This window comes from Sorghum bicolor, chromosome 7 (genome assembly GCF_000003195.3).
Source record: "Sorghum bicolor cultivar BTx623 chromosome 7, Sorghum_bicolor_NCBIv3, whole genome shotgun sequence".
NCBI lineage: Eukaryota > Viridiplantae > Streptophyta > Magnoliopsida > Poales > Poaceae > Sorghum > Sorghum bicolor.
Genome location: NC_012876.2, coordinates 7,588,375 through 7,615,877, shown reverse-complemented (window position 1 = coordinate 7,615,877; position 27,503 = coordinate 7,588,375). Strand labels below are relative to the sequence as shown.

The 27,503-nt window shown below is 40.7% G+C and overlaps 1 protein-coding gene across 1 annotated transcript; it reads right to left on the bottom strand.

Moving 5' to 3' along the window:
* Positions 16,001 to 26,305, bottom strand: LOC8085013 (starch synthase 3, chloroplastic/amyloplastic). Its single transcript, XM_021465270.1, has 16 exons — positions 25,997 to 26,305; positions 25,462 to 25,525; positions 22,450 to 25,377; positions 22,024 to 22,238; positions 21,285 to 21,555; positions 20,469 to 20,644; positions 20,241 to 20,348; positions 19,727 to 19,836; positions 18,703 to 18,805; positions 18,064 to 18,234; positions 17,807 to 17,935; positions 17,305 to 17,487; positions 17,027 to 17,158; positions 16,817 to 16,928; positions 16,560 to 16,683; positions 16,001 to 16,458 (listed from the first exon to the last, which is right to left on the bottom strand). Exons 1-16 carry the CDS (start codon positions 26,090 to 26,092, stop codon positions 16,326 to 16,328), a joined length of 5,055 nt encoding a protein of 1,684 aa, XP_021320945.1. The 5' UTR covers positions 26,093 to 26,305; the 3' UTR covers positions 16,001 to 16,325.

The following is a 27,503-nucleotide window of genomic DNA, read 5'->3' as shown; positions in this document are numbered from 1 at the left end:
GAGTTTTTTCCCTTTTTCTTAACACGAAAGGTATTCAAAATTATGCTATTTATTGTTTAGTTCACCCTAAAATTCAAAAACTTTTCAAGATTCTCCGTCACATCGAATCTTGGGGCACATGTATAGAGCATTAGATATAGACGAAAACAAAAACTAATTGCACAGTTTGCCTGTAAATCATGAGATAAATCTTTTGAACCTAATTAGTCCATGATTGGATAATATTTATCAAATAAAAACGAAAATGGTACAGTACTAAAATCCAAAAACTTTTCGGAATTAAACAAGACCTTATTATATTTGCTCGTCTTAGGTGGGCATGCTAGACACAAGGACAGGTCTTGCTGCAAAATGTCGGCAGAGAGCACATGCTCTTGTCAATGTTGTTGCCTGCCATCTCAGGCCTTGTTAAGTTGGTGAAATTTTTTAGTTGTCCAAACATAAATTAGGTTCAAAAGATTCATCTCACAAAATTATAAATAAACTGTACAATTAATTATTATTATTATTTATATTTAATGCTCCATGTATGTGTCACAAGATTTGATGTGATAGAAAATCTTGAAAAATTTGGTAATTAAACCAGGCCTCATTCCAAGCAAGCAGAATTAGGGCCGGACAAAAAATCCAAACAACAAACAACAAAATCGAACAAAATTAACCAAATTTATTAGTCTGTTCTGTTAATGAAACTATTTTGGATTCTAAAATTTATTTGTTAGCTAAACATACTTCATTTCTGTTTCTAACACCTGGGAGCTAAAATAAACCAAACTTACCCAGTGTGGACCCCCCCTAAGGCTAGGGATGCATGCTTCTTCGTTATATCTCTTGTTCACTTTTCTCTCCCAATAGCTAGTACCTAGAGGAGGGGGGGGGGGGCGGCGGCGCTAGTTTACTTATCATCAAATGAAGATGAATATGATAATTGACAGGAAGATGATATTATTCTGTCCTTGAACTATGTTATTAGGAAGAACATGGTAACAACAACTCGAAGAGACACTTCATATCATTTCTAATTTATAGGAATAGTGAGTTTGGTGAAAAAAACTCCCAACAATCTCTTTAGTGTGGGATATCTAAATATAGACATCTACTATTTTGAATTCTTGCTAGCCAAAGAAGAGTGAGGATAACTCTCTAGAGTATGCATAAGATATAGAAAAGTTGATAGAGGACATGAAGATATATAAAGTGATTTTTACTAAAATAACTCTCCAAAGGATGATTTAAAAAGTCAAAACGACTTATATATAGTATATGCCTTATGTCCTAATATATAAGGCCTAACCACTTTTACTCAAGTCCTGCTATATAGTGCGCTCTGTCTAGACACGAGTAAATGCATTGACGCAATATTACTAGTGCAGTGAGAGAGAGAATTAGGTCATCCGCAATGGTTATCAAATAGCTAGCTAAGAGGAATTCTATTGGCTCTCAATAGCACTTTACAAATAGCTAGCAAGATGACGTATAAAAATAATAAAAAAGTAGCACTCTCATTGGCTATCGAGGAGAGAGATCAAATAGCTAGCGACTTCCTAATAGCTAGCGACTCATAAATAGCTAATCTAGCACGATCTTCTAGAAATAACTCTCTCACAATACTCTCCACAATAGCTAGCGACTTTCTAATAGCTAGCGACTTTTTAAGCTAGCTATTTGCAAATTGCCATTGAGAGCCAATAACATTCTTTCTAGAGATCAAATAGCTAGTGATTTGAACACCATTGTGGACGCCCTTAAGGGGCTTGTTTAGTTTTGCGCGTGGAAAACTCGCTTGGGCCAGGCAGCATTATATTGCCAGGCGTTCGATTTCGAGCGCCTGGGGCTGAGGTCATCTGCCTAGCCAGGAGCTACCTGAGGCTGAGATTATCTACCTAGCCAAGAGCTGCCTGCGGGGTTGTAATAAAAAAGGCCTTAAATATATTATGGTCTTCGAACAAGAATATACTAGTACCGAGAGAGTAGTCGAGTAGATATTATCAATACACACGTGCGTGTTGCATGTATATATATGTTTGCTAGTAGTTGGAAAAGCCCGTCATATTCACACACGTTTAAATATGTGGGTACTACCATGTCGTTGTCAAGAGGTTAAGTGTGGACTAATCCAACGAATATAATTGTCACGACGGCAAACGGACAATCGATAACCACTATTACTGTACACACTATCGCAGTCATAAAGAACAGATTAACGGAGCTAGCTAGACAGGAGTCTACCTTCTGCGTTAAGGGCACTCTCAATTAATGTAGAAATCACCATAATTTCTTGTACTGACGTGTGACAAGATAGTTATTAAAGAGATAGAACAAAAATTATAGAAATCAGGTGTAAATTAGAAATCATGTCTACACATGAACCAAGATATAAAGGAATATGATTAGTAAAAAATTGAGAAAAAATATATATGATTGGATAAAAAATGTTCTCTAGAACTATCCATTAGAATCATGGGTTCTATATGTAGTATCTATGAAAATTAATAAGTATAAAAACTACATGTAATTTATAGCAATAAGACTGTCCTAATAGTGCTTATGGACGGGAGCGTGCTGACCGCCTCCATTATTATTATTACTGTTAGCATAGTTTGGCCTTCTTAAAAGACGATCGTCTGCGTCTCTGCGCTTAATATTCTTAACGGAGCAGGCGGCCATTCATTGAAGATATATATACTTTCGTCAATACTAGGGATGAAAATGGTATGAATATTTTCCGATCAAATTCGTTTAGAGGGATTCAGATCTGTTATTCAGTATCCGATATTGTATCCGTAAGGCCTTGTTTAGTTCACCCTAAAAACCCAAAATTTTTCAAGATTCCCCGTCACATCAAATCTTGCGTCACATGCATGAAGCATTAAATATAGTCAAAAACAAAAACTAATTACACAGTTTGCCTGTAAATCACGAGATGAATCTTTTGAGCCTACTTAGTCGATAATTGGATAATATTTGCCACAAATAACCGAAAGTGCTACAGTAGCGTTCCCAAAAAAATTTGGCAACTAAACAAGGCTAAATTATATATTTATGATGTTGATATCTAATCGTATATCTTATCCGACATAGTTGATATTATTCGTATTCGAATCCGAATCTAACTAGAAATATGAAAACAAATATGATATCAGTGATATCCGTCCGTATCCGATCCATTTTCATCCCTAGTCAATACAAACAACTTGACGTACCCATTATTCCCTGCAGGTCGTCGCCATCTTCTTAGCTGGCGGCTCTCCACATGGTCACAGGATCGGATTCGCGCGCGTTGTCCGTCCGTCTTCCGCTTGCAGCGAAATGCATGCATGCATTGTGTGCTTGTTGCAGCAGCGTACGACGACGACGACGACGACGACTAGAGACGAACGCGTTGTAGTAGACAGCGATGGTCCGGGGCCGGCAGGCAGGCCCCAACCCTATATGCATGCCTGCTGGCAAACAGCCACACAGGAATTCCACGCGCGCACCGCTGGCCCGTGAGTGACCAAATCATCATTTTAGCTAAGCACGTGGATCACAAGCTTGTAGTAGCTAGTTTTACGAACACGTCAACAGGAGTAGCAAACAAATAATAGTGCTACTATACACAGTGCATACTAATCCTGTGATCGTCCACGGTTAGCGCTGACGACACGGGCTGATCGATCGAGTGGCTGACTAGCTAGACTTGCATGCGCATGGCGTAACAGCCCATATGTGTACTGGATCGTCTGCATGCATGCCAAGGTACGGTGGTCGATCGAGTTTTGTGGGGGTGTGGACAGAGGCGTGATATAAGAATATAAGATGATATATTTTTAGTTCGCAAAAGAAAAGTTTTTAAGTATTGTAGCACATTTATAATAATTAGTGTCTAATCAAAGATTAATTAAGTTTAAAAAATTTATATCGTAAAATATATGCAAACTTATACGATTAATTATTTTTTTAATCTATATTTGTCTCGCAACTGTATTGTGTACAATAGCGAAGGAAAGCGAGGGCTCAGGGCTGAGTGAGAACGAGTTAGGCCGTCGTACACCATCCAGGCCGCGTCCGGGCGTTGAAACGTACGTGATAAACGAGAAGCATGCATGTCTGGACCACCTCGCGTGCCATATGCTATTGCTGCGGTCACGGTGTCAGCGGTGGAACCTTTAACAGTAGTAACAGCAAGGACGTACGTACTAGCTAGCTCGATCTCCTACATAGAGGACGACCCGTGACGGATGTAACATGCATGCATGTACGTGGTGCAGTGCATGCAGCAGTGTGCAGGGACGCATGCATATATAGAAACAATTTTTTCACCCAGTGCAGGTGCAGTGCACCCCACTCGAAGTGGTTGTTCTCTTTGGCCCTGCTAGCTTGTAGCTAAAACAGCTCCATTGGATGATTAGGTGCTATATATGTTGACGCCCTTCAAATTGGAGCACGCTTGTCACGAAGATGTCGAGGTTCGCGTACCAGCTCTGCGCTAGTATGTGTCTCTAGCTCTTATGACAAACGACTTAGGCCATGTTTAGTTCATTTTGATTTTTTTTTAACTCTCATCACATTACATGTTTGGACAAATACATAGAGTACTAAATATATACTATTTACAAAATTAAAAACACAACTAGAGAGTAATTTACGAGACGAATCTTTTGAACCTAATTAGTTCGCTTGTCTATAAGAGCCGTGTTTTTTCTGCTAGCCAACAATGTTTTTTTTCATAATAAATCAGCGAATAGTATTTTCAGTCATGACTTTTCATACCAGCAAACAAGCTTTAGTCCATGATTGGACACTTATTGCCAAAAACACCCCCTTAGCCATGGTGGCCTCATCTCAGCCTGTTGTTGGCTTCACAACCCATAATAAACTGGCCAAGGTCAAGGTTTCTGTCATACCTTGGGAGATTCTAGGGGTTGTACGATGGTAGTCATCTTTGAGTTCGTAGCTAGGATTTCGGATAGCGGAGATTTTGGGTCATAGGCGGCATTGGGGCGGGATGTTTTCTTGGCCACGGTTGCAGTTGTAAGAGCACGAAAGGATGTGGTTGCTTCTAGATTGTTAGCGGTAGGGGTGGGGGTCGCGGATCGACACGAGGATTGGGGTCCACGTGTTGGTTTGTTCCCAACTATGTACTTGTCCATCCTTCTCAATTGTTCCTGCGCCTCAGCTATCTTTTGTCAGATCATGTCAATCTGGATCTACCTCTCGATGGCCTCGACACGGTGTCTCTTTTTGTTGATTCCCTCATACTTCTTATTCAGAACCGCAAGACCCTCCTCCTCGGTGGTAACATCTTTGACTTCGACATCATCGTCTCCCGATAAGGGGGGCCCAGTGATAACGATGGTCTCAAGGTTGACATCACTTAACGAGGGTTCTAACCCAGGTGGGGGTGGGACCGTCTGGTGGGTGGGTTGGTTTACCTCAGGGGTGACTGCCTTGTCAATGCCCTCCGAGCCATGAGTAACTTGTTACATGGTATAGTGCGGTCTCCACAGTCGGTGCTAAACTGTGGCGGCTTTCCTCTACCTCTGAACCTTCGCTAGGGACTAGCACGGTGGAGGCCGGGGGTGTCCCACAAGAAAAAGGGAAAGGAAGCAAAGGGGGTATGAACTAGTAGCTTGACCTAGGTGAGTCTAATGTGTTAGGTGTGGTGCACACTTATCAATTTAGGACTATGTAGCTCACGGTTAGCCCGGAGATCAAATGGATCAATCCCCGTTCACAAAGTTTTTGAATTGGAAGTAAAAAAGGGCATAAGAAAGGCGTTAGACCATGCTGCTACACGGATGTTGGACCAACCCACCTGGGTCCGACACGTATGTGGCAAACCCAGAGAGCAGCCCTAGCATGATGGACCATCGGACGCTCTGTTTGGGTGTTGTCGGACTGCATGATGCCACTATTCACACGAGGGAGAAACTTTTTGCAGCATCGACCCAAGTGAGAGGAAAGCGTCAGACCCACGGAGATCTTGGTCTGACAGTGTCCAAAAACTACATCGGGAGGTCTTTCTTTCGTCACACTAGGCTGACGGTAGGGTTCGGACCCTACTATATAGCACCGAACGGCTTCAACAGCTCCTTCAAACAATGATACCGACGTTGTTCCCTATGTGAAAGTCGGACTAGGGGGTCTAGGGTCTGATGCCCCTGAGTCTCGGTTTGATGGTTGTCTGACATAGGGTTTTGACCCCAACGGCTATGTATTTGAGTTTGGGTATTTATACTTTTCCTACTCGACCATTTACTCGCTCTTGCCCATTTGTTTAGCTGAGGAAACCATTTGGTGTGTAAGGGAGAGCAAGGGTGAGGTGATTGAGATTTGAGAATCCAAAATTAAGGACCTCATTAGTGCGTAGGGAGTAGCAAGTGTGTATCCACCTTTCTCATTAGGTTTGTCATGGTCAAGTGAGAGTTTACGCTTGTTACTCTTGGTGATCGCCATCACTTAGATGTCTCGGTGGCAATTAAAAACTTGGTGATTATCTGACGGAACTCGTGGATGACCCAACTCATGGTGTGAGCCATTGTGGGTGATTCACCACATGAGAGAGATGAAGAAGAGATGAAGAATCAGCCCGTAAAGGGCATATCCTTATGCAAATCAAGAGGAAGCTACACCCTTGCACGGGTGCTCCAACAAGAACTAGTGGGGAGTGACGACTCTTCGATACCTAAAAAAATCGCCATGTTCCTCTTCTTCTCTTTACTTTAAGCATTTCCATTTGAGCAATTCAATTCTTATCTTTACATTCTTAGAATTGTCATGCTAGAGTAAGATTGGAACCTAGGATGCAAATATTTTGTGTGATAGAACAATAGAAACATTTTTAGGCGTATCAGGGTGAAATGGGCTAACTGTAGGGTTTAATTATTGCAAGAATTCAGAATGAGCCCCCAATTCAAATACTCTCTCTTTTTGGACATCTTGATACTTTCACCGGTAAGCCTTCAAAGATGTGGGGAGAAGAGTGGTTGAGGACCCTGCTTTGGCCGGAGCGTAGGTAGGGTGGTGCGGCAAGGGTGTTCGCCCAGCATAAACAATTTTCCACTTTTAAGTAAAGTTTATGTAATTTTTGTAGAAAAAACTACCTAATATTTTGGCACCTTTTGAATATACATTTTATGGAAGTTCATTCAGACCCTTGTACGGTAGAAGTGCCTCCGTTCGAGATAGAAGCAACTCTAGCTTTAATTACTCAAAAATAATTAGTTTAATCAACTTTATAGAAAAAATATTAATATTTATAACCCAAAATCGGGACTATAAACAAAAATATTTTCTTATGATAAATTTAATGAAACTTATTTAGCGGCCGTTGTCCTGGCGACCGTGTCACGGCAAAGTGGCTCACAGTGACAGATCTGGCTCGAGCACGGCATATATATATCCGGCATAATGGGGCTAGGAGTGAGCTCATCGACAGCCTTGAGAACAGGCTTGCTAGCGGGCTCGTTGATTATTTATTTATTTATTTATTTAATCTATTTTTAAAGACATTGAAAGAATGATCAACGGTGACCGAGGGACAGGCCACAGTAGCGCAGTCGCCTCTGTTAAACGGTTTTGACCGTCTCTGATGTTCTACGGAAAATATCTATACACCTACAAACTAAGTACATCCCCTCTAATTTGCTTGCTTTGCCACTGCAAACTACTACGAACCTGTCCTAGTGTACTGGTTCCTGTACTCCGTCAGCCAGAGTGCTCATACAATCAGCAAGTTACGGTACTTATATTATGTTTATATTATACCCACACTGCAATTGTAGGTGCTTATAAGTCGTATTTTTTCTAGCAATTAACAATGTTTTTTTCACAATAAATCATGAACATCAGTCATGGCTTTTTAGAAAAAAGCGAAAAAGGCTCCGGGAGCAAGTAGACGTGCCATGAATCCCCACGAACGGACCGGGAGAACGAGAGAATTTGTGGACGGATCATCCGCCGTGTACATAAGAGCAAGTATTTTAATAAACTGTGTAAGCCAACTAAATACTAAGTTAAAAGAGAGAGCTACATTATTAGCTTTGCTCTAATACGAGGCGCCGCACCATTCACTTTGTTACTACTCTCGCCTGCTCGTGTCGTGCGTACGTTCTGCCGCGTATGCATGCGTATCCATCGGGCCGACGCATGCACGGCCGGCCTTATTCCCTACGTCATCTCAGCAGATGATGACGTATCGCAGCATGACGCCACCGGCGGTACTACGTTTGATGATCATCACGAACGTTTATTGAATTCAATGCGTGGTGCGTGGTGTAGATGTAATGTACATTAAAGGTTATGCAATTGTGACTATACGTTTGAAACAATGTAACTGTTTCTCCCTATAAAATAATAATAATTTATAACTACAAATAACTCTTATTGTAATTGTGTTCTTTATATTTGTTGCAGTTCCGTTTAAAGTAAATTTCAAAAAAAAAAAATCAAAACACAGTCTTGGTAGATCACATAATATTTTGTTGGACATATTTTTCTCAACAATAATAGGTATTATAACCAAAATGATATTTGTGGCAAATCTAACAACACTAATCTTCTTATATATTTTCTATATAAACCTAGTCAAACTCAACAAAATGCATGATTTTAACTCGATCCTACGCTGCAGAACTGTATTATACTATTATTCTTTCCCAACGGATCAGAGTGACAAGTAAAATAAAGTGTAAAATCTAGGCAACGAGGCTACCATAGTACGTGCATGCCAATAGAAACTAGAGGAGGCAAACAATGCAGTGAGCACCTAGCCGCCGGTACGGTAGTAGTAGTAGTAGTAGAACTTGAGGTGCTAAATACGTACGTGTACTCCTATATTATACTAACACGTTCAGACTACAGTACATGATAGAGGGTGGAGTCACACGAGTAGTAGTACGTATCTTAGCGTCATAGCGTGTCCACACTAGCCGTATTCCCATGCATGTGAGCTGCTGGTGCAGCTAATAATGAAGGAAAGGAAAACGAGGGCTCAGGGTAATTAGTATATGCGCTGTGCATGGAAATGTAGCACTTTCGTTTGTACGTGACTTAAAATATTTTGTCTCATAAGTTACAGACAAACTATATAATTTGTTTTTGTTTTCGTCTATAATGTTCCATGTATGTGTCTAAAGATTCGATGTGACAGAAAATTTTAAAAAAATTTGGGTTTTGAAGAGTAAGGCGCTAGCTGGCACGCCGTCCTCGATCACACTCCATGTGCCATGCCATGCGAATCTCGTACGTTTCCATCTGTGTGACCGTCGTCGTCGTTCTCATGCATCGTCCGTGTGCCTGTGCCTGTGCCTGTGCCTGTGTGGAGCCGGCCGGGGCCCGTGCATGTACGCACGTGTAGCATCTATTAATTGATACTGTATCTAGCTAGTAGCTACCATGCCACCGGTGTTGCGCGCACTCGAGTAGTAGCCGATGCGCCTTAATGCATTGTCGGTTCCGGATGTGCGTGCGCGCGGCCAAACGGCAAACGCACGCACGTACGGTCGTCTCTGCAACGCGTGCATGCGTCCAACTGCCCACAAAGCTAGCTAGGATATCGCCCGTGAGTAGTAGTAGTACTCAAGTCTGCATCTGTCCTACGTCGCGTGTGCCTCCCCGACCCGGCACGGGCCACCATTGTCCCACCACGCTTGAAACCACGGCCTTTTCAAAAAATTTTGCAAAAATTTTTCAGATTCTCCGTCACATCGAATCTTTAGACGCATGCATGGAGTATTAAATATAGACGAAAATAAAAACTAATTACATAGTTTGGTCGGAATTGATGAGATGAATCTTTTGAGCCTAGTTAGTCTATGATTGGACAATATTTGTCACAAACAAACGAAAGTACTATAGTACATGTTTTGCAAAATTTTTTAGAACTAAACAAGGCCCATGTTGACCACACCACATCGATCAACCCTGTTGTACGTGTCGTGTCGTTCTATTTCCACGGCGCCCAACGCATCTCTGGCTAGGAATCCAAGGAACCAACCTCCGCATATCGGTAATATGCATGCATACTGATCTCCGCATAGGAATCCAAGGGACGAATCCAACGGACGCCGTTCATTCCTCGCCCCTTCCCCCACCGCGGCATCTCCGAACCACACCACGACCCTCCTCTGTAGAGTCATGCCCCTACCCCCCCCCCACACACACACACACGCGCGCGCGCGTGCGTGGCACGAGCATATGCACCCGCTGCTTCCCTCTTCCTCCTCCTACGGTGCAGCGGCGTCCCTAGTGCTAGTCTTCGATGACCTTTCTCGCGGACACCTTCGGCGACCCTTCCTCTTCTCTGCCCGGCCACCCTTGGCCTCAACTCCGGTGTGGGGACAGGCAGCGAGTGCAAATCTGGCGTGGGTGCAGATCCAGCCAGTGGTGAAGCCACATACAAGGCAGTGGGTGTACATGCACCCACAAAAAATTAAAACCATTAAGTATAACAATTTTTCACCATGGTTATAGCTAGAGTTTATGTTTTTATAAGAGAAATGTACCACCCTTTTATTTGCTCTAGCTTCGCCACTGGATCCAGTGTCGGCGCGTAGCCTTGCTCCGGCATAATATGCACAACTCTAGCACGAGCGACCGCGCAGCCTTCAGCACCCCTATGTTTCTCGACCTCTGGCGGTTCCTTTCCCCACCTCATCGTCCTTTCTCCCCTACCCCAGCGGTGTCCCTACCCCCACACTGGCGTCCTCCCCCACCGGAAGCCCCCAATGTCCGCAGATCTAGCGGCCATGGCACTCCTTGCGCTAGAATCTCTCTCCCTACCCTATGTTGCAACTATATATTTTGATTCTTTCAGAAGGTTTAGAGGTATATTGCAGTTGAATCAAATGGATGTTGCAAAAGTAGATCGGAGAATGTTATACATGTTGCCTATGTTTCAATTATTTTAAAGGCATGTTGTAAAAGTATGTTTTCAAGTGTTATAAATATTTCAGCGGTAGTTTTCGTCTGTGTTTTCCAAATGTATTTTTCAATTGTGTTTATTTGGATGTTGAATATGTTGTACACATATGTTGCATGTGTTTTATTCGGATGTTTGCGTATAGTTGCAATGCTTTTTAAGTGTGTTTGAGGTGTGTTTTTCAAGTGTTTAATAAGTATGTTTCAAGTGTTTCAACTGCCTTTAGTCGTAGGTTGCAACTGTTGTTTTGGATGTTTCAAAAACAGATCGAGTGTTGTCTTCCTTCTCGTTTTTTCTGCTGTGCCTTAGTGCCTTATCCTCTTCGGTGCCGGCTAGGCATTTGCTGCCCCAGCCTCTTTCTCTCGATGCCGGTGATGTTTTGGGGTGGTGCTGGCCTCACGTGGGTGCGCATACACAGACGAGATAGGTGACTGGGATCGGTTCCCCCCTCTTGTGCATACGGGCACATGAAAGAGTGTTGCGTCTAGATGGAGCAGGTTTAGGTGGTCTCTACGTATGTCTGAGTATGTGCGAGCGAACTACGCGGATGTATGAAGGTGATGCGGGAACGGGGTCGGGACAAAGGTGGTGCCGGAACGGGGACGTCCGGACACTAGGATTCCTGTCCCCATATCAACACCAAAAGCTCGTGGCCATTTTTTTTTCAAACACCCAACAAATACATACTCCTAGCTCCATCCACGGTACACGAAAATGAATGTAACTGTGGGTTCAGCCATTTATTAGGATAAACCAAACTTTCTTATAACTTGGTATAAAAAATAGTATAGACGTGACGGTTATGACTTCAAATGAATTTACTATAAAAATATATTTCATAAATAATGATATTTATTTATTTTAAACATACTATTATCTGATATTATAAATGTTAGTATTTTTTTATAAATTAGTTAACTCTAACAATTGTTTGATCTCTTGACAAGTCATATGACTTGAATTCGTCTTCATATATACGGAGTACTCCCTTCGTATCCTAATTAGATGACGTTTAGGACATGAGTATGATTACTAAAGAGTGATTAATTAGCTAGGGGTTAGTTTTTCTGTATTGCTCTTATTAAATACAGCACGTGGTGCTATTTAAATAATAATCAATTGTAGCTCAGCTGGCCAACACTCTACAGTTGAGTCTTCTATTTAGGATACGGAGGGAGTACTAGCTAGTCACCACATGGACGTGTAACGCGTGCCCAACATATTTGAATTTGAATTGTCTAGCTGTTTTTTGAATGGAACAGTAGGGGAAACCCCTGCCTATATTTTTTTTGTATTTCAATTAAATGAAAGAATAGACTGTCAATGTACAAAAGAGGGGGGGGAAGGGGAAAAAGAAGAAGAGAAAAAAAAAAGTACAGGGCAACCAGGCCCAAAAGAAAAGAAAACATCTAGGGATGGAAACTGTTTCGCCACAATGTTAAAGGGGTTCGTCTTTTCTCATTGGCGTCCATCTCATCTTTGAATTTTCTTCTCCAAGTGGGGATGGAACATTGTCCATTATCAAAAATTATGGAGTTTCTCAAAGTCCATATTGCCCAGCAAGCAGTGATAACTATTTCTCTGAAAATTTGACTTCCAAACTGTTCTCTGGCATTCACCATCATATCTAGTGGAGGCAAGTTAAGATTCTAGCTAATTGGGATGGATCCCCAGCATGCTTGACTGAAGTTGCATTCAAAGAAGAGATGAAAACTAGTTTCTTCACAACCAGTGTTACATAACACACAGCTATAATCATCCAGATGCATGTGCTTTCTTCTCAACAGATTTCTTGTGTTCAATCTATCTCGAAGGAGCCAGAAGAAGAATTTGTGTTTACCAAGATTCCAGATCCATGGAAAAAAGGGGAGAGGCCTCTGTAACTCCTATCAAGAGCTTGTAGGTTGCCTTACTGCTAAAGGTTGCATTTCCAGAGGCATAACTCCAGATGTCAGCTGTGCTTTCAACCCAAGGTCTATCCAATTCGGTTTCTAGAAGCATGGAAAGCTGTTCAGTGGCTTGATTTGAGAGAGGTAGGCTGAAGTTAGCCTCCAACTCATTGTTTAAGAAGAATCTGATGTAACACTTTGGTTTTTTACAGAAGAAGAAGAGGTGGGGGTACTTCTCTTTTAGGGGTGTGGGGCTCCATGATCCTAACCAGAACAGATCAGTGTTTCCTCTGCTAGGATCACATTTGATGAGATTCTTGAATGGAGTGAATAGCTTGAGTAAGTCTTTCCACCAGAAGGATCCAACTGGGCATCTTGCCTGTGAGGGTGTTTGGTTATTAGAGTAAAGTTTGGACCAGGTCAGATTCACCCAGGGCAGATCATGCTGATTGTAGAAACTATTCAGATGCTTCATCAGGAGTGCATCATTTTGGTTCTCAATATTTATAATACCAAGCCCTCCTTGATTTTTGGGTTTACATGTCGTCTCCCATGCTACTAGACAAGATCCTTTTCTATTGACATCTCTCTTGCTCCAAAGGCAGTGTTTTCTATACACATCGATTTGTTTGACCACCTGAGGAGGTATTTTAAGGCTGCACATATAGAATGTGGGTAGAGCAGAAAGAACAACATTTACCAGAATTAATCTGCTGTCATAAGATAAGAGCCTACTGAAACCAGACATTCTCCTTTCAATTCTACTGAGGAGGGGGCTGAAATCTTGAACTGAAGGTTTAGTAGTGCCTAGGGGGAGCCCTAGGTAAGTAAATGGCATAGATCCCAGGTGGCATCCAAAGGTATTTGCCAGAGGTTGAGCTCTGTTGTTTGACATATTGATGGGTACCAAGAAGGATTTGTTGAAGTTGACATGCAAGCCAGTTGAATCAGAGAAGGGTCTCATAATGCCTTTCAGATTAAAGAGAGTCCTAGCATCTCTACGCAATATGAGCAGTGTGTCATCAGCATACTGTAGAATAGGAAAATCTCCTCCAAAGTTGTCTGAGATGGGATGTGTCAACACTCCCATAAGCCAGACTCTATTAACAATACTTTGTAAAAGATCAGTGGCAAGGACAAAAAGCAATGGGGAGAGGGGGTCATCTTGTCTGACACCTATTTTACATTTGAAAATTTTCCCAGGAGTACCATTAAGCAGGACAGAGGATGTTCCTGAGCCCAGGATGTTCTCAATCCACTTTATCCATTTTGATGGGAAGCCTTTGTGTTTCATAACTTCAAGGATGGCTTGGTGTTCAACCTTATCGAAGGCTTTTTCAAAGTTGAGTTTTAGGATGACTATTTTTTTTTGGAATGGTGGCAGAGATGGAGAAACTGGTAGGCCCAAGCTAGGCAGTCATACTCTCTATTTCAAAATAAATGCATATCTTGTATGTCAAGAAGTTGATTAATTCTAAGCTTCACAAAGTATATACAGAAATACATTAAATTGTTTATGATACTAAATACGTATCGTTATTAATCATGACATATATTTTTCATAACAATAAATCTATTTAGAAATATAAATATTGATACTAATTTTTATAGATCTAGTCAAACTTGAGAATGCTTGGCTCCGAAATGTGCACTTGTTTTAGATTGGAGGGACTAATTATTTTTCTCCTAGGACAGCAGTGTCCTAGCTCTTTAAAAATTTTAAAAAATGCAGTCTATGAACACTGGTGCGCTCACATACACGAAAGTACATACTAGAGTTTTTTTTTAATATAATATGTTTTAATAGAAAATTGACAAAAAAAATAGATGATGACAAAATTCTGAAAATCCATACATCTACTGGTAGTCGAGTCGTCGGACCCGGATCTACTCATCTCCTATCGACCATATCATCGGACAGACGGACAGCCACCAAGAGTGTACCATTAAAATTTTATGGTCCCTAGTATATAATGGTACACGTGGCCTCCTGGTCAGATGAAGATTAGCTTTGAGGACCTGCAGGCTGGTGGTTGCAATCACCACGTAGTTGCAGCGATCACCATGTAGTTGAGGCCCAAGCTATTCCAAGCGCTCTGTCAACCAAAAGTGCTTGAGGAAGACTAGGCAATTAATGTTAGTACTTCGTGAAGTACTTAGACTACTTAGAGGCCGCTTTGTTAATGCTTGATCTAGGTTTATATGTCTAGTGCTTAGTGAGGTTTGTATACCTCCTACTACCTGGTCGAATCGCTGGCCTGTTCGCTGGTCCGAAAAGTCAAAGCTGAAATTACTGTTGGCTGATTTATTACGAAAGAAAAACATTGCTGGCTGGCAGAAAAAGTACGCGATTCGACCGGAAGCTCAATAGTGGATACGCGGGAAAGCGATCCAAGATAAGCTACACAAAGATCTACTTGCATATGGGGAAGGCCCTATTTATAGAGTTACTCGACCGGAAGCTTGGTCTTTGCAATGGGCTCCAACGAGGAGTGGAAAGTCAAAGCTTCTCGATATCTCAGGAAATACCATCATTCGGCATTTGCATTCTCTAACTCATTTAAACTTTGCATTTATTTGAATCGCTTTGGTTGTGTCCATTACCTTTTTAGTCTACCTTGTTAGGTTAGTTAATAGGATTGGAACTTGTGATGCAAAACTCTTTTGTGTTAGAGGTAGCAAGACTTAGCAAAACCGCAGTCCACATGTAGATAGATATCTTGCATAGACTTTGATAAGTAGATTTTAGAGGCTAAATAGTTTTAAGTTGCTTATAATCCTCTCCCCATCTCCCTCTCCTCTTTGGCGTTACAGTCCGTTCATCTTGCATCACTAGGATCTAGTAGAGCATATCTACTTCAAATATTAGTCTAGTTCTCGTATTGTCATCTAAATTATTAAATTATAAACGATCATGAATAGGGCATGTGATCCTTAAATAGTGGAATACTTGGAGGGTTGAATATTTTACCGACATATATTTCAACGGTAAAAATCAAACTACATGACATATTGGGGGTGGGGGGGGGGGGGGGGTGAGTGCCTGCACATTAGTGCACAGAATAAACTTATGTAAGCATATGACAAAAAAAAGGCATGTGTTTATTTTTTTCTCGAGAAACCACTAGGCTAATTCTATGATCTATACTACATCACATAATAGCCTTTACATCTGAAAAGGCCTCATGTGCATGATAGCCCTAAAGGATTGTTGCAGCAAATGGACTTTTCATTTCCTGTAGATTCCTGCAGCAAGACTTAAGGCCTGAATTCAAGAACAGAGGAAACAAACATATACATGCCCGAAAAAACCATTCTTCCGAAACAATCTATGCATAACCAATGTTCAAAATTCCACCTAGGAAACCCAGTCACACTAGTGGACTCTCTCTTTTCACTATGCTCTTCGCAGAATGGCGCTAACTGAAGACAAGGAGAGGCTGTACAGCAATAATGCCCAGGAACCTGCAAAACCTGAAGAATGACTGCATCTAAGATCCGACAACACATTATATTGGCCGTTGGTTGGATTGTCACAATTTGGACGCTGAACGGTAGAGCTCGATGTAGTCCAGGGCAGGCCGGTTCCATGACCAGTCCTGCTCCATGACTCTCTTGCAAAGGGAGTGGAACCAGCTCCGGGCGTCGAACCAAGCAGAGATCGCCCTGAAAATAAATGGAACACACAGGAAGAACGGCATGATGAGTAAGAATTGCAGGCTAGGCTTCAGTGAACTGGGCAGCTAGCTCTGTGAGACTGTGCTTGCCTGTTGAGGGCATAGTCAACACCCTTGCTGTCAGCTCCGTCGAAGCTAAACCCGTTGGGATCAAGACCTCGAGCTCGGGCTCGTTCCTTGTCGTTGTCCACATCAAAGACAGTGTCGAAGAGCCCTGATGAGCAGCACGAGAGATCAGATCGATCTTGTGTTGTGTTCACTTCAACCCACTATACAGATTGCAGAGGAGTGCAGTTTGATGGCAAATGGAGAATGGTTGACACTTAACAGCTGCTGCACGTACGTACCTCCAGTTTTGCGGACAATAGGGATGGTTCCATACCGCATTGCAACGAGCTGAGTTAAGCCGCAAGGCTCAAATATAGATGGGACCAGAATGAAGTCAGAGCCAGCATATATCTGCAGCAGAAGAGGACCATGGAACCAACTTTATTAGCCGGTTTCAGAGATACTCCAATGAAATTTGAGGGGGTTGATCCAGTGCTTCGTCAGCTCACCAGATGCGAAAGAGGCTCATCGTAGGTTAAGGACATCCTCACTTGCCCATGGTTTACGCCGTGGAGCGTATTGGCCAAGTTAACAAAATCAGCTTGGATTCGAGGGTCTGGTGCCGAACCAAGCAAAACCACCTGGAAACCAAACATATATAATTCTTAGTTTCATTCAAGATGACAGAAAGACACAAATTAAGGAAAGAAGGAATGTTTGAAGTTTTATCTGTCAATTTTTCAAAAAAAAAAAGAAGTTTTATCTGTCATGCAAGGGATCAAAGGACCTGTCCATTTCGTTCAAGTGTTCGATGAATCGCATGCTTGATCAGGTGGATTCCCTTTTGGGCTGTCAGGCGAGTCACGATTCCTACGATGGGCACATCGATTTGCTGTAACCCAAACTTCTGCTGCAATGCCTTCTTAGCAGCCCTCTTGCCTTCAATGACATTCTCAGAAGTGTAGTGGACCTGAAATTCATTTGAACAAACATTTAAACAGGAATTAGCATTTTTTTTAACAATATTAACAGATAAAGAAGATGCAGGTTAAGAAAACCATCATATGCATGCACATTACTTGAAATAACTGTTCAAATCTAGAGTGTGCATATAACTTAAGGTCAGTGTCCATCTAGGCAAAACTAGATCATTTGCAAGAGAGAGAGAGAGAGAGAGAGAGAGAGAGAGAGAGAGAGAGAGAGATCTTTGTTCCATTTTACTAAGTTCAAGTAGCATGGAATAAATATATTACAATAAAAGCAAAATGTATATGAATAATAGAGTGTACCGGGATAAAGTTATCATTGTACGGATCCCATATATCTGGATCAATTCCATTGAGAATGCCATAGAATTTTCCAAGATGGGGAACGATGGCACTATGACCTGACACTTCCCTTGAATATGTATTAGAGACCTGCAAAGAAAGGATATATGTGAATTGATAAACATCAAAAGAACATAATTCTACAGTGTAACAATATGTATTTCAGTGATGTGAGTGTGTCGAACACAATATTGAATTATGCAAAGTTTATCACTCACAGTTGTGGCTTTATCACAATATTTCATTGCTTTGCCAATATAATGCGCTCCAAATTCAAGATTGTGGATGGTGAATACCACCCGTGCATTTGCCAAACTAGACTCTGCATAGTTTTCCTTGTATAGCCAAGCAACAGGAGCACTTGACCAATCATGGCAATGTATTATGTTCTGTAAGGAGGATAAAATGTCAGCGGTTTCAGTGAGAAGCTAGCAAAATTAAGCAAATAAGGCAACTTCTCTGCAAGTCAGAATACATTAAAATATTTTTAAAATGGAAGGCTAATAATAAAGACAACTAAAATAGTCAAGGAATGGAAAATAGAATGACTGGTATAACTTTTTATCACAGCATGTGCTAAATGGTTGGGAAAGATCCTGCAGGAGTACAGAGCGTGTATCTCTTGTCATAATTGTCTCTTGTTTATCAAGTGGCGAGCTCATTTTATTAATTTCTGTTTGGTTGTGTGTGCACATGCGTGTTGTGTTATGTGTGTAGCACTAACTGCGTGTTCAAGAGTTTTTGAATGATGAGGTATATGTGCACCAAATAGTAAAAAAGGTCCAACAGCAAAGCCAAATAGTAATGAAGGTAACAGTTAAAACAATATAACTGCTACTGTTGTTAATAATACTTACCGGAGAAGATCTACTCTGGAGGAGAAACTCTAGAGCAGAATGACAGAAGAAGCCAAATCGGCGGTCATCGTTCCTTCCATATACACATCCGACTCCAAACATACTGAAAGGTTAAGTGCCAAATTATTATCTTTGGAAACCTCTTGCAAGAAAATTCCAGCAGACATGTACCAAATGAGATAGATAGATCATTAAACTGATATACACATATGATGAAATCAATAGTACATATACTCTAGAAAAACTAAAAATAGACTTGGAATATAAATTCCAACTCCTTAGGGTAGGCCAGAAGATTACTGAGTCTTGCTACAAAACCATCTCAATTAACTCAGAGAACCGAAAGCAGAGTAGTAGTGACTTCTGCAACTCTAGACATCAGACAAACGAAGAATCTTCCTAGACACCCAAGGCCTCTAAGCTTACTCAAGTTATCACCTTAATATTTTCTAAATTATTCAAGCATTTAAAAAAATTTAGTATACAAAATGAATGAGTGACTGATTATTCTTTTCATGTCCTTGTTTTACCATTAATCTTTCTAGAGATCATGGAACTTCCAAATTTACATATATATCATTGTAGCAACTTGTTCCCAACCATCACTTCCCTGATGACCAATGATCCCAATTAAGTAGTGTATATACTATTTTTTATAATATAAGTTTCATAAATATAAAAAAATAAATTTTCTAATCATAACTTATCAAAACTTATCCAGCCCAAAAGAGACCAACCCCACATTTTTTTTTTGAAACGAGGACCCCACTTTTTTTTTGAAACGAGAACCACACATATTTTAACCATCTTGCAGTCGATCAGTGCTTACTGCAGCAAAACATAATATATCGATAGGATTCTATTTTGGTTCTCCATGATGATAGTAATTACATGAATATCTATATTTAATCAAAGCAGTTTAACAGATCTATATTTCCAATTACAAACCAGTACGTGATTCTAGGACTTCGAGTTTAGTTATATAGTGATACTAAGGTTCTGTAACAAATATGCTGATATATACCCATTTTGAGGTTCCAAGAAGTAAACACAAAGGCCTTCAACTAGTCCACGCCATACTTTTATTTCAGAACCACCCCAAGAAAAACTTTGATGGATATGTAAATTCTTGACCTGCATTGAAACAGATGCATAATAATTTGTAAGAGATAAAATTTATCATATACTCAATTCTGTCTTCTTATGTCTTTCTTATCAGATCACTCAGCAAGTTGTGTTTGCCTCAATTATTCCATATGACTCAATGGTCCAAAAAGAAATAAAGAAACAAGTAATTCTACTTGATATACTAAAAAGCTACACATAAATAATTCCAAGACATTCCTCATACTTAACATAAGATATCCAACTACACGAGGAATGAGTGATTGAACTACGAGGAAGCACATACATATAGAGTAGAATAGTAGACCAAGTTGCTCCTAATGTAGAGATGTCACTTCAGTCCTTACTACAAAGCACTACACTTGACACAGCAGAGCAGCAGCAAGGGATGTTGTAGGGCACTTTAAACTTACATTGCTTAGATTCAAGCAATCGTGCTTTGGAAGAATAACCTCCACATTGTGTCCTAAATCTTGCACAGCGCGTGAAAGACTAGTAACAACATCACCAAGACCTCCAACCTGTAATAGCATTGGTCAGACAGAATACTATTAGTGTCATGCAATGATAAAAGGGAAACGGTGATGTAAGTTGTCACTCTTGCGCTAATAGTATAAATTTAACTCAGAAATAAGAATAACCTTTGCAATTGGTGCCATCTCAACAGCAATGTGGACAATGTGCATAGGTGGTTCCTTTGCAATTGAACCAAAAACAGGAATATGATAGTCTAACCCATTCCTGTTATCATAAATTCCACCTTCTTCTGACTCCGAGAAAACAAAGTCCATCATATATGCATCTCGCGGAACATAAACTGGAGAAGGAGCACTCTACTTGAGAACTAAGAACAAATAAGGGGAATAGAAAATGTTTTGATATATGCATCTCTGTGCTAAATCTAATTATTACAAGGGAACTCAAGGAGAAGTAATATCTTACTGCATGAATATAAAAAAATGTTCCAAAAATAGTATATAAAAAAGCAGACAGGATTCAACATGAATTTGATCTAATATGGATGAAAAGGTGCCACATTTTATCAAGGTTTGACTAACTATCCTAGGGAAAGACAGCAGTTTAAACTCTTTCTGGCAGCAACAAAGAGATTCTAAAGCAAAATAGGGCTATAGTAGTATACATCCAATGCTCTGTAGTAGCTACATTCTCTCAGTTACAACCTTTCTAAAAACTTGAATGAAAAACTTAGTGTATCTCTTATGGCATAGCTAGCTCCTCTAAAATAATTTAGTTGTGCCATTTTTTGTTTTCAGTTTCATGAGTAAAGATTATATCATGTCTATATATGGATTAGACATCACAATCACAATAAAATTAGAATTTCTTGAGTTACTTGATGACCAGTGCTCTAGCAGCTCTTGACTATATTAATTGCTTAAAAATGAACCACTGGAAAAGGTATTAATACTAAGAACAATAACATAGGAATTTCGAACCTGTTGCTTTTAAGTGTGAACCATTTTCTGCTTGTACCATCTTCTGAGGTGGCAACACCCCACCTGGATACATCCAGCGGTTAAACGAACATCGAAACCAAACCTCTGGCTTTCCAGTTAGCACTGTATTAGAAGGATTATAAAGCACATCAACAGTAGTTCCAGCACGAATTTCAAGTGGTTCAGTGTAAACAATGTGTTTCTGAGAAACCAGGAACATTCTCATAGTCTTTTCCTTCATCTCAGCTTTCATTTTTGCATTTCTCTCAGCCTGCTCAATCAAAAGGAAGCAAAAGTCAACTAAAAGAATCCCCACCATATCTGTCAATAAAATTTCGAGAATTCGGTGTATCCTATAGAAAGAAGTGCTACATTTTTTTATAACATAAAGCAGGCCAAATGATACTCTGAAGGTATGCTGTTACTAAGTTGAGCCATCAAAGGTTAGTAGTTAAACTAGTTTGCAATTAACTTCCAAGGCTGAAGTGATGAATGATTCAAATGGTCAGTTTAGCTCTGTTGTCTTAACAGGATAGTCAATATGGATGAACTTTTTAAAATCACCTGTTTAACGATGAAAAAAATCAAGGAGAGATGAATCTTTTTAATTACTTAAAATGACTGCTTATGAGCAAGTTTGATCATTTATGATGTTGTAACTTGATTTGAGATTTACAATTGGTCAAGCTAAAGGTTCAAACAAAAACATCAGAATCACAAAGGACCTATTGCAACTAACCTTCCTTTTAATAGCCTCCTCCCTTTCCCTCCTCTCTTGTTGAAGCCTTGTATAGATCCTTTGTTCTTCTTCCATCCAATATTCTTCCACAGTCATGTTATTCGGAAGGGTAGCATGAAAATCATGTCCTCCATTGTTGTCATAATTCCTTGCATTCCCTGGCGGCCCGTCAGCGAAAACCCAGTCCAACACATATGTTCTTTCAGGTAAGACAACTAAAAATAAAAGGCCAGGTGTTAAAGACTCCAACATAGGCTATCCATATGTCTACTTTAAGAAACCAACATCAGTTAGTAGTCCTTTTTTCTCTGCATGGGACTATTAGAATATAGAATGCCATGCTATATTTAAGGAGTACCATGCTAACAGTAGAGTTTGTTAAGCTGTCAAAAGATACAATTTGAAGGTAAGTGTTAGATGACATACCATCTGCAAAACACCAATCAGAATCTTTGTCATTATGATGAACAAGTCTTTCAGAAAAAGAGAGTCCATCAATCCAATTGTTATAGCCACCGTGCATCCATATCTCAGTACTGTGAACTAGAGGTCTTGAGTTTATATTATAATACAATCTGATAGTAGCCCCTTGTCCAGTTGCAATGGGCTCAATATACCACAAATTATCAACAGAAGCTCTGGCTAAACCCAATACATTGTGCAATTTTTTCTTCTTCATTTCTACCTCAACCTTGGCTTGTGCCCTGTCAGCTTTATCTGCGGCCCTTTCTTCCTCCCTTCGCCGCTGCTCTTCAGTCTGTCTCCTCCTTTCAGCTTCCTCATTCGCAAGTTTCTCAAGTTCTCGTTGCTTTTCTTCAGCCAAGAAATCCTCAAATAAATTTTCATCCATGGTGCTTTCTATTTGTATCACAAAATCATTATTGTCATTATTTTCATATAACGTGCGTCCGTTAAAGAACACAAAGTCCATTCTGTATGCCTGCTTGGGAATGTATAGTTTGCAGCACCACCAGCCCCCTCCCAGCTCGCTCTTGTGCAATTTTTCAGTGAAAAACTTCCACTTCCACCCATTGAATGCTCCTTTGATGAGTACGTCAGGCTCATTGGCCACAGCTGATAGGTCACGATTGAAATAGAGATCAATTGTTGAATCAGCTTTCAATACCTCTGGATAAGCAAACAACTTGTTTCCCAGCGAAGAATTTTTTTCAGCAAGCTCTTGAAGCATCCTCTGTAGTGCTTGTGGATCCACGTTATCATTAGGTGACTCCTGGATATCTTGTTCAGTGGACATAGATGTCTCATCAACTTCATACTGTTCTTCATCCTCAATTATCCCCACTTCATTTTCGTCCCATGAACTCTCTTCTTCAGAAAGCAGATGTAAAAATTTGGCCTTGTCAATTCCTATCTCAACCTTAGCCATTGGAATGTCTTCCTCAGTAATAACCATCTGTTCTTCCATGCCTATGCTTTTCTCCTCTTCAATCATCATAAGATCTTCATCATTAATTTTCTCAATAATTGTTATCTCGTCTGTTTCTTTAGTGAAGCCTTCCTTATGTTTCTGCAACAAGTTGTCAGCATAGAACTCTGCCTGAAGTGTATCAGCTTCAGTCTTTTGAGATGTCTCCTTAGCTTCCACTCCCTTCATAAGCAATCCATCATGAGTCCCAACAGTAGCCAGTTGCATTGTTTGAGACTCCTTGGAGATACCAATGATTGATAGATCTTGTTTAGGGAAACCAACTATGGATTGTTTTCGTTCGTCAATATGAACAATTGAGTGTTGCTGTTTGGGCAAGCCAACAATAGACTGATCTGGTTTACTGTAACCGACAATGGATTGGATTTTCTCAGGCACACTAACAATAGACTCATCTTGTTTATGAGAACCCACAATAGATTTATCTAGTTTATCGTAACTGATGATGGATTGGACTTTCTCAGGCACACCAATAATTGATTCAACTTGTCTATAAGAATCAATGGTAGATTGATTTGTTGTGCTGTAACTAACAATGGATTGGGTTTGCTCAGGCACACTAACAACAGATTTGTCTTGTTTGTGAGAACCAACAATAGATTGATCTATTTCATTGTAGCTGATGATGGATTGGATTTTCTCAGGCACAACAATAATCGATTCATGTTGTCTACAAGAACCAACAATAGATTGATTTGGTTTTATATAGCCACCAACAGATTGGATTTTCTCAGGTGCACTGGCAATTGATTCATCTTGTTTATGAGAACCAGCAATAGATTGATCAATGTACTGGATTTGCTGAGGCACGCCAACAATGGACTGGTCATGTTCATGCAGTCCAATGATTGATCGATCTTGTTTATAGGAACCAACAAATTCTTGTTTTTGCTCCAAGAATTTTGGGGAACCAACAGTATCATTATTTTGCTTGGGGAACTGAACAATATATATGCCTTGATCAGGGAATCCGTCAGTTAATTGCTTCTGTTCATCAAAATTGGTAGAGTTTTCCTCTTGCTTATGGTAATCTACCACCGCTTGGCCTTCTTCACATGAACCAACAATTAACCCTTCTTCCTCAACAATGCTTAAAACTATTTTTTCTTGTTCCTGGTACCTGACAATTGGTAAGGGCACAGGCTTCAAATTTCGGCGTGTTTCATTATCGGCGATGCCATCCATGGATGTTGAAGGCGGTTTACCCAACTCATCCACACCGCTATACATTCCACCACTTGAAGCATTGCCTGGTGAATTGACATCAAAATTTTCCTGTAAAGCCTCTTCTCGATCCATCAAATCCATTTCCTCCATTGTTACATCATTCAAGGCAAGTCCCAAGATATCCACATCAACCATATCCTCTTCAACCTCAGCTTCATCTACCACTTCCTCCACTGCAGCATTATCTAGTGCAGTTCCTGACGAATCTACCACAAATACGTCTTCTTTAGCCTTATGTTCATCCTTTGGATTCAATTCCGAAACTGCAGCATTTCTCAACAGAACTCCTGAAAACTTTAGCTCAAACTTATCCTCCTCAACCTCAGCATCATCCATTGTTTCCATTTCCCCTGATGACATATTAATCAATACATTTCCTGGCAATTCCTCCTCAGACATATTTGGATCAACTTCTTCTGCCATATACACTTCCCGAGATGCTGAATTGCTTGAAGCATTGTGCTGCAAATCCACTTCAATTTCTACATCTCTATTACTTGACTCTGCTACATCAGAACCTGACAACCCATTGAATGTATCGATAGTTTCTTCATGGTGTCTGCTATCATGGTGTTCGCTCTTCTTGGAGCTTGACTCAACAAGGAGCCTTGGAGCATAGTTGCTAAAAGCAGCTACTTTTACGTTAGGAAAATTCGTCCTTGATTTCCTATTAGGACATCCTGCATATTGCAATATTAGAAAGCATGAGATCAGTAGAACAGAAAGCAGACCAAATAAGCATTCAACAGAACTGTTCCACAGACCTGGACTTGCTACAACGCGTTGAATGATCCTTCTTCTCACAAATCTGGTAGGTCTCAACAAAGGCTGAAAATACCAATAGAACAGAAAAGGCAAGTTCTGCAGCTTAAGGTATTTCTTATGGTGATGAATCGTACGAATTCCCCCCAAATCACTATCTGATTAATCTCAAAAGTTCAGTACTGGATTGCCTATGGTGATAAATACTACATACGAATTTCCCCGAATCACTATCTGAATATTTGTGCCGCTGCATAAGACGGCTTCCACTTTGGGTGGGCAAAAGGAGCGAAATTCATCGAATGGACACGGACATCAAACACCCCCATCACGCTGAATCCACCCTGATCCCCAAAACGGAAGACTATCGAAACCAGCCAGGAATGCAACTCACCAATAAACAAATAGATCAATAAACAAATGGATCGAGGATCAAGCCGAACAGTAACGCGATCCTCTATAAATAACATCGAAGAGATCACGCATGCGAACCAATACTTGGTAGAATCAAGAACTTGGGATTAAGCGCCGCCGTACCTGAGTGGCCCCTCCGCCCGCGGCGGTTGGCCGGACAACGAAGACCGGCCCGCTCCGAAGGCAGAGAGGGCTCTGCGACCGTAGGGCCATCTCCATTTATAGAAATAAAGAATTCCTAAACCTCACAAGAACCACTTCTTCTTAGCAACGCACCTCACTTGCTTCTCATTCTAAACTCCCCTCTCTCTCTCTCTCTCTCTCTCTCTCCTCCCTGAAATAGAATTAATTTACAAGACGCAAATGAATAGCACAACACCTCTCTGGAAATGCCTTCCCTCTCGCCATTTAAACAGAACAAATTTTGTTCTTTCCTTCACGCCTTGTTTTAACTGTGAAGTGTGGTGGTCCTGTATAAAAGCTGAATGTGTCACCTTGTGGGTCCAATGTTTTGTTGTCCAACCGTGGGTCCCTTAGCTGGCTAGTTCATGAGAGGTGCACAGTTGGGTTGGGTGATGTGTCATGAGTACCAATGTTGCTTATGTATGTTCATATGTTCTAGAATGTTCCGCGTGTGTTGCGTGGATTTTTTACGCTTCGCTTTAATGTGTCCAGGTCCGTTTTTGCGTGGGCGCTCGGTTGAGAGAAAAGTGTTCACGTGTGGCTTGTCGATCTTGACACGACAAGTTAAGTATGCAATATTGGCGGCATCGAAAACCGATGACTATTTTGTAAATTACTGTAATACAGGTTGGCATGAAATTATATTGCTTGTGAGGTAAGATGTTGAGTTGCTTGAGGTTGAGATGTTGAGCGGTATGTTGTGTGAAAATCTATGCTCCTTTTATAGCTTCGAAGTATTTGAATTGGTCCCATGTTTGCCATGTTAGATCTTGATGGCATGACATAGAGAACTCAATAGTCATCACTGGTTAAGTTGTTGATGCCTCTTGAAACTGTTGAGCCCCCTTGTTAAATGGTAGTACATGCTCAGCCCATATTTTTGTATAGGGTGATGTGTGGTGAGTTTGAGTGCACAAATTAGGCTCCCCATGGGAATTGTGCTACTATACAAGCACTCCAATACATTGAGTGGGGAACATTCAGTCCCTCTTTGTTATTTGTTGCTAAATTAATATATGGAAGACCCTTACCAAAAATAAAATGTTTGATTGGTTAATTTAGATTTTTCTCAGTTTGATTATATGACAATCTAAACTCGTGCTCTTATATTTGGAAGGGAGTAGCGAGATGAGGTACGGAGAGCATGTTTGGATGGCTTCCAAACCACGCCGCACATGCGGCATGCCGTGGGAGCCAAACACGGCTGCTGTTGTTTGCCGCTGTTTTGGCGAGCGTCGCAGCCAGTATTGCAAATCGCGTGCCGCAGCATGCCGATTGTCGGGCGTCCGTTTTGTCCGCCGCACTTGCGGCGTGGCCATAGCTGTGGCAGCAACCAAACACACACGAAAGTAAATAAGCTACATGGTTTTGGTCATGTGGAGGGTTTCAGCGTTCTTAAATTTTATTTCATCCTTCATTCACCACTGCCTAGACATATCTTATGTCA

Excerpts from the sequence above, each read along its gene's own strand:
- LOC8085013 (XM_021465270.1), bottom strand. The coding sequence starts at position 26,092 with ATGGAGATGGCCCTACGGTCGCAGAGCCCTCTCTGCCTTCGGAGCGGG. Across the intron at positions 18,235-18,702 it reads TCCAGAGTAGATCTTCTCCG|AACATAATACATTGCCATGA; the intron begins GTAAGTATTATT and ends TCCTCCTTACAG. Across the intron at positions 16,929-17,026 it reads ATGAGCCTCTTTCGCATCTG|ATATATGCTGGCTCTGACTT; the intron begins GTGAGCTGACGA and ends CTTCTGCTGCAG.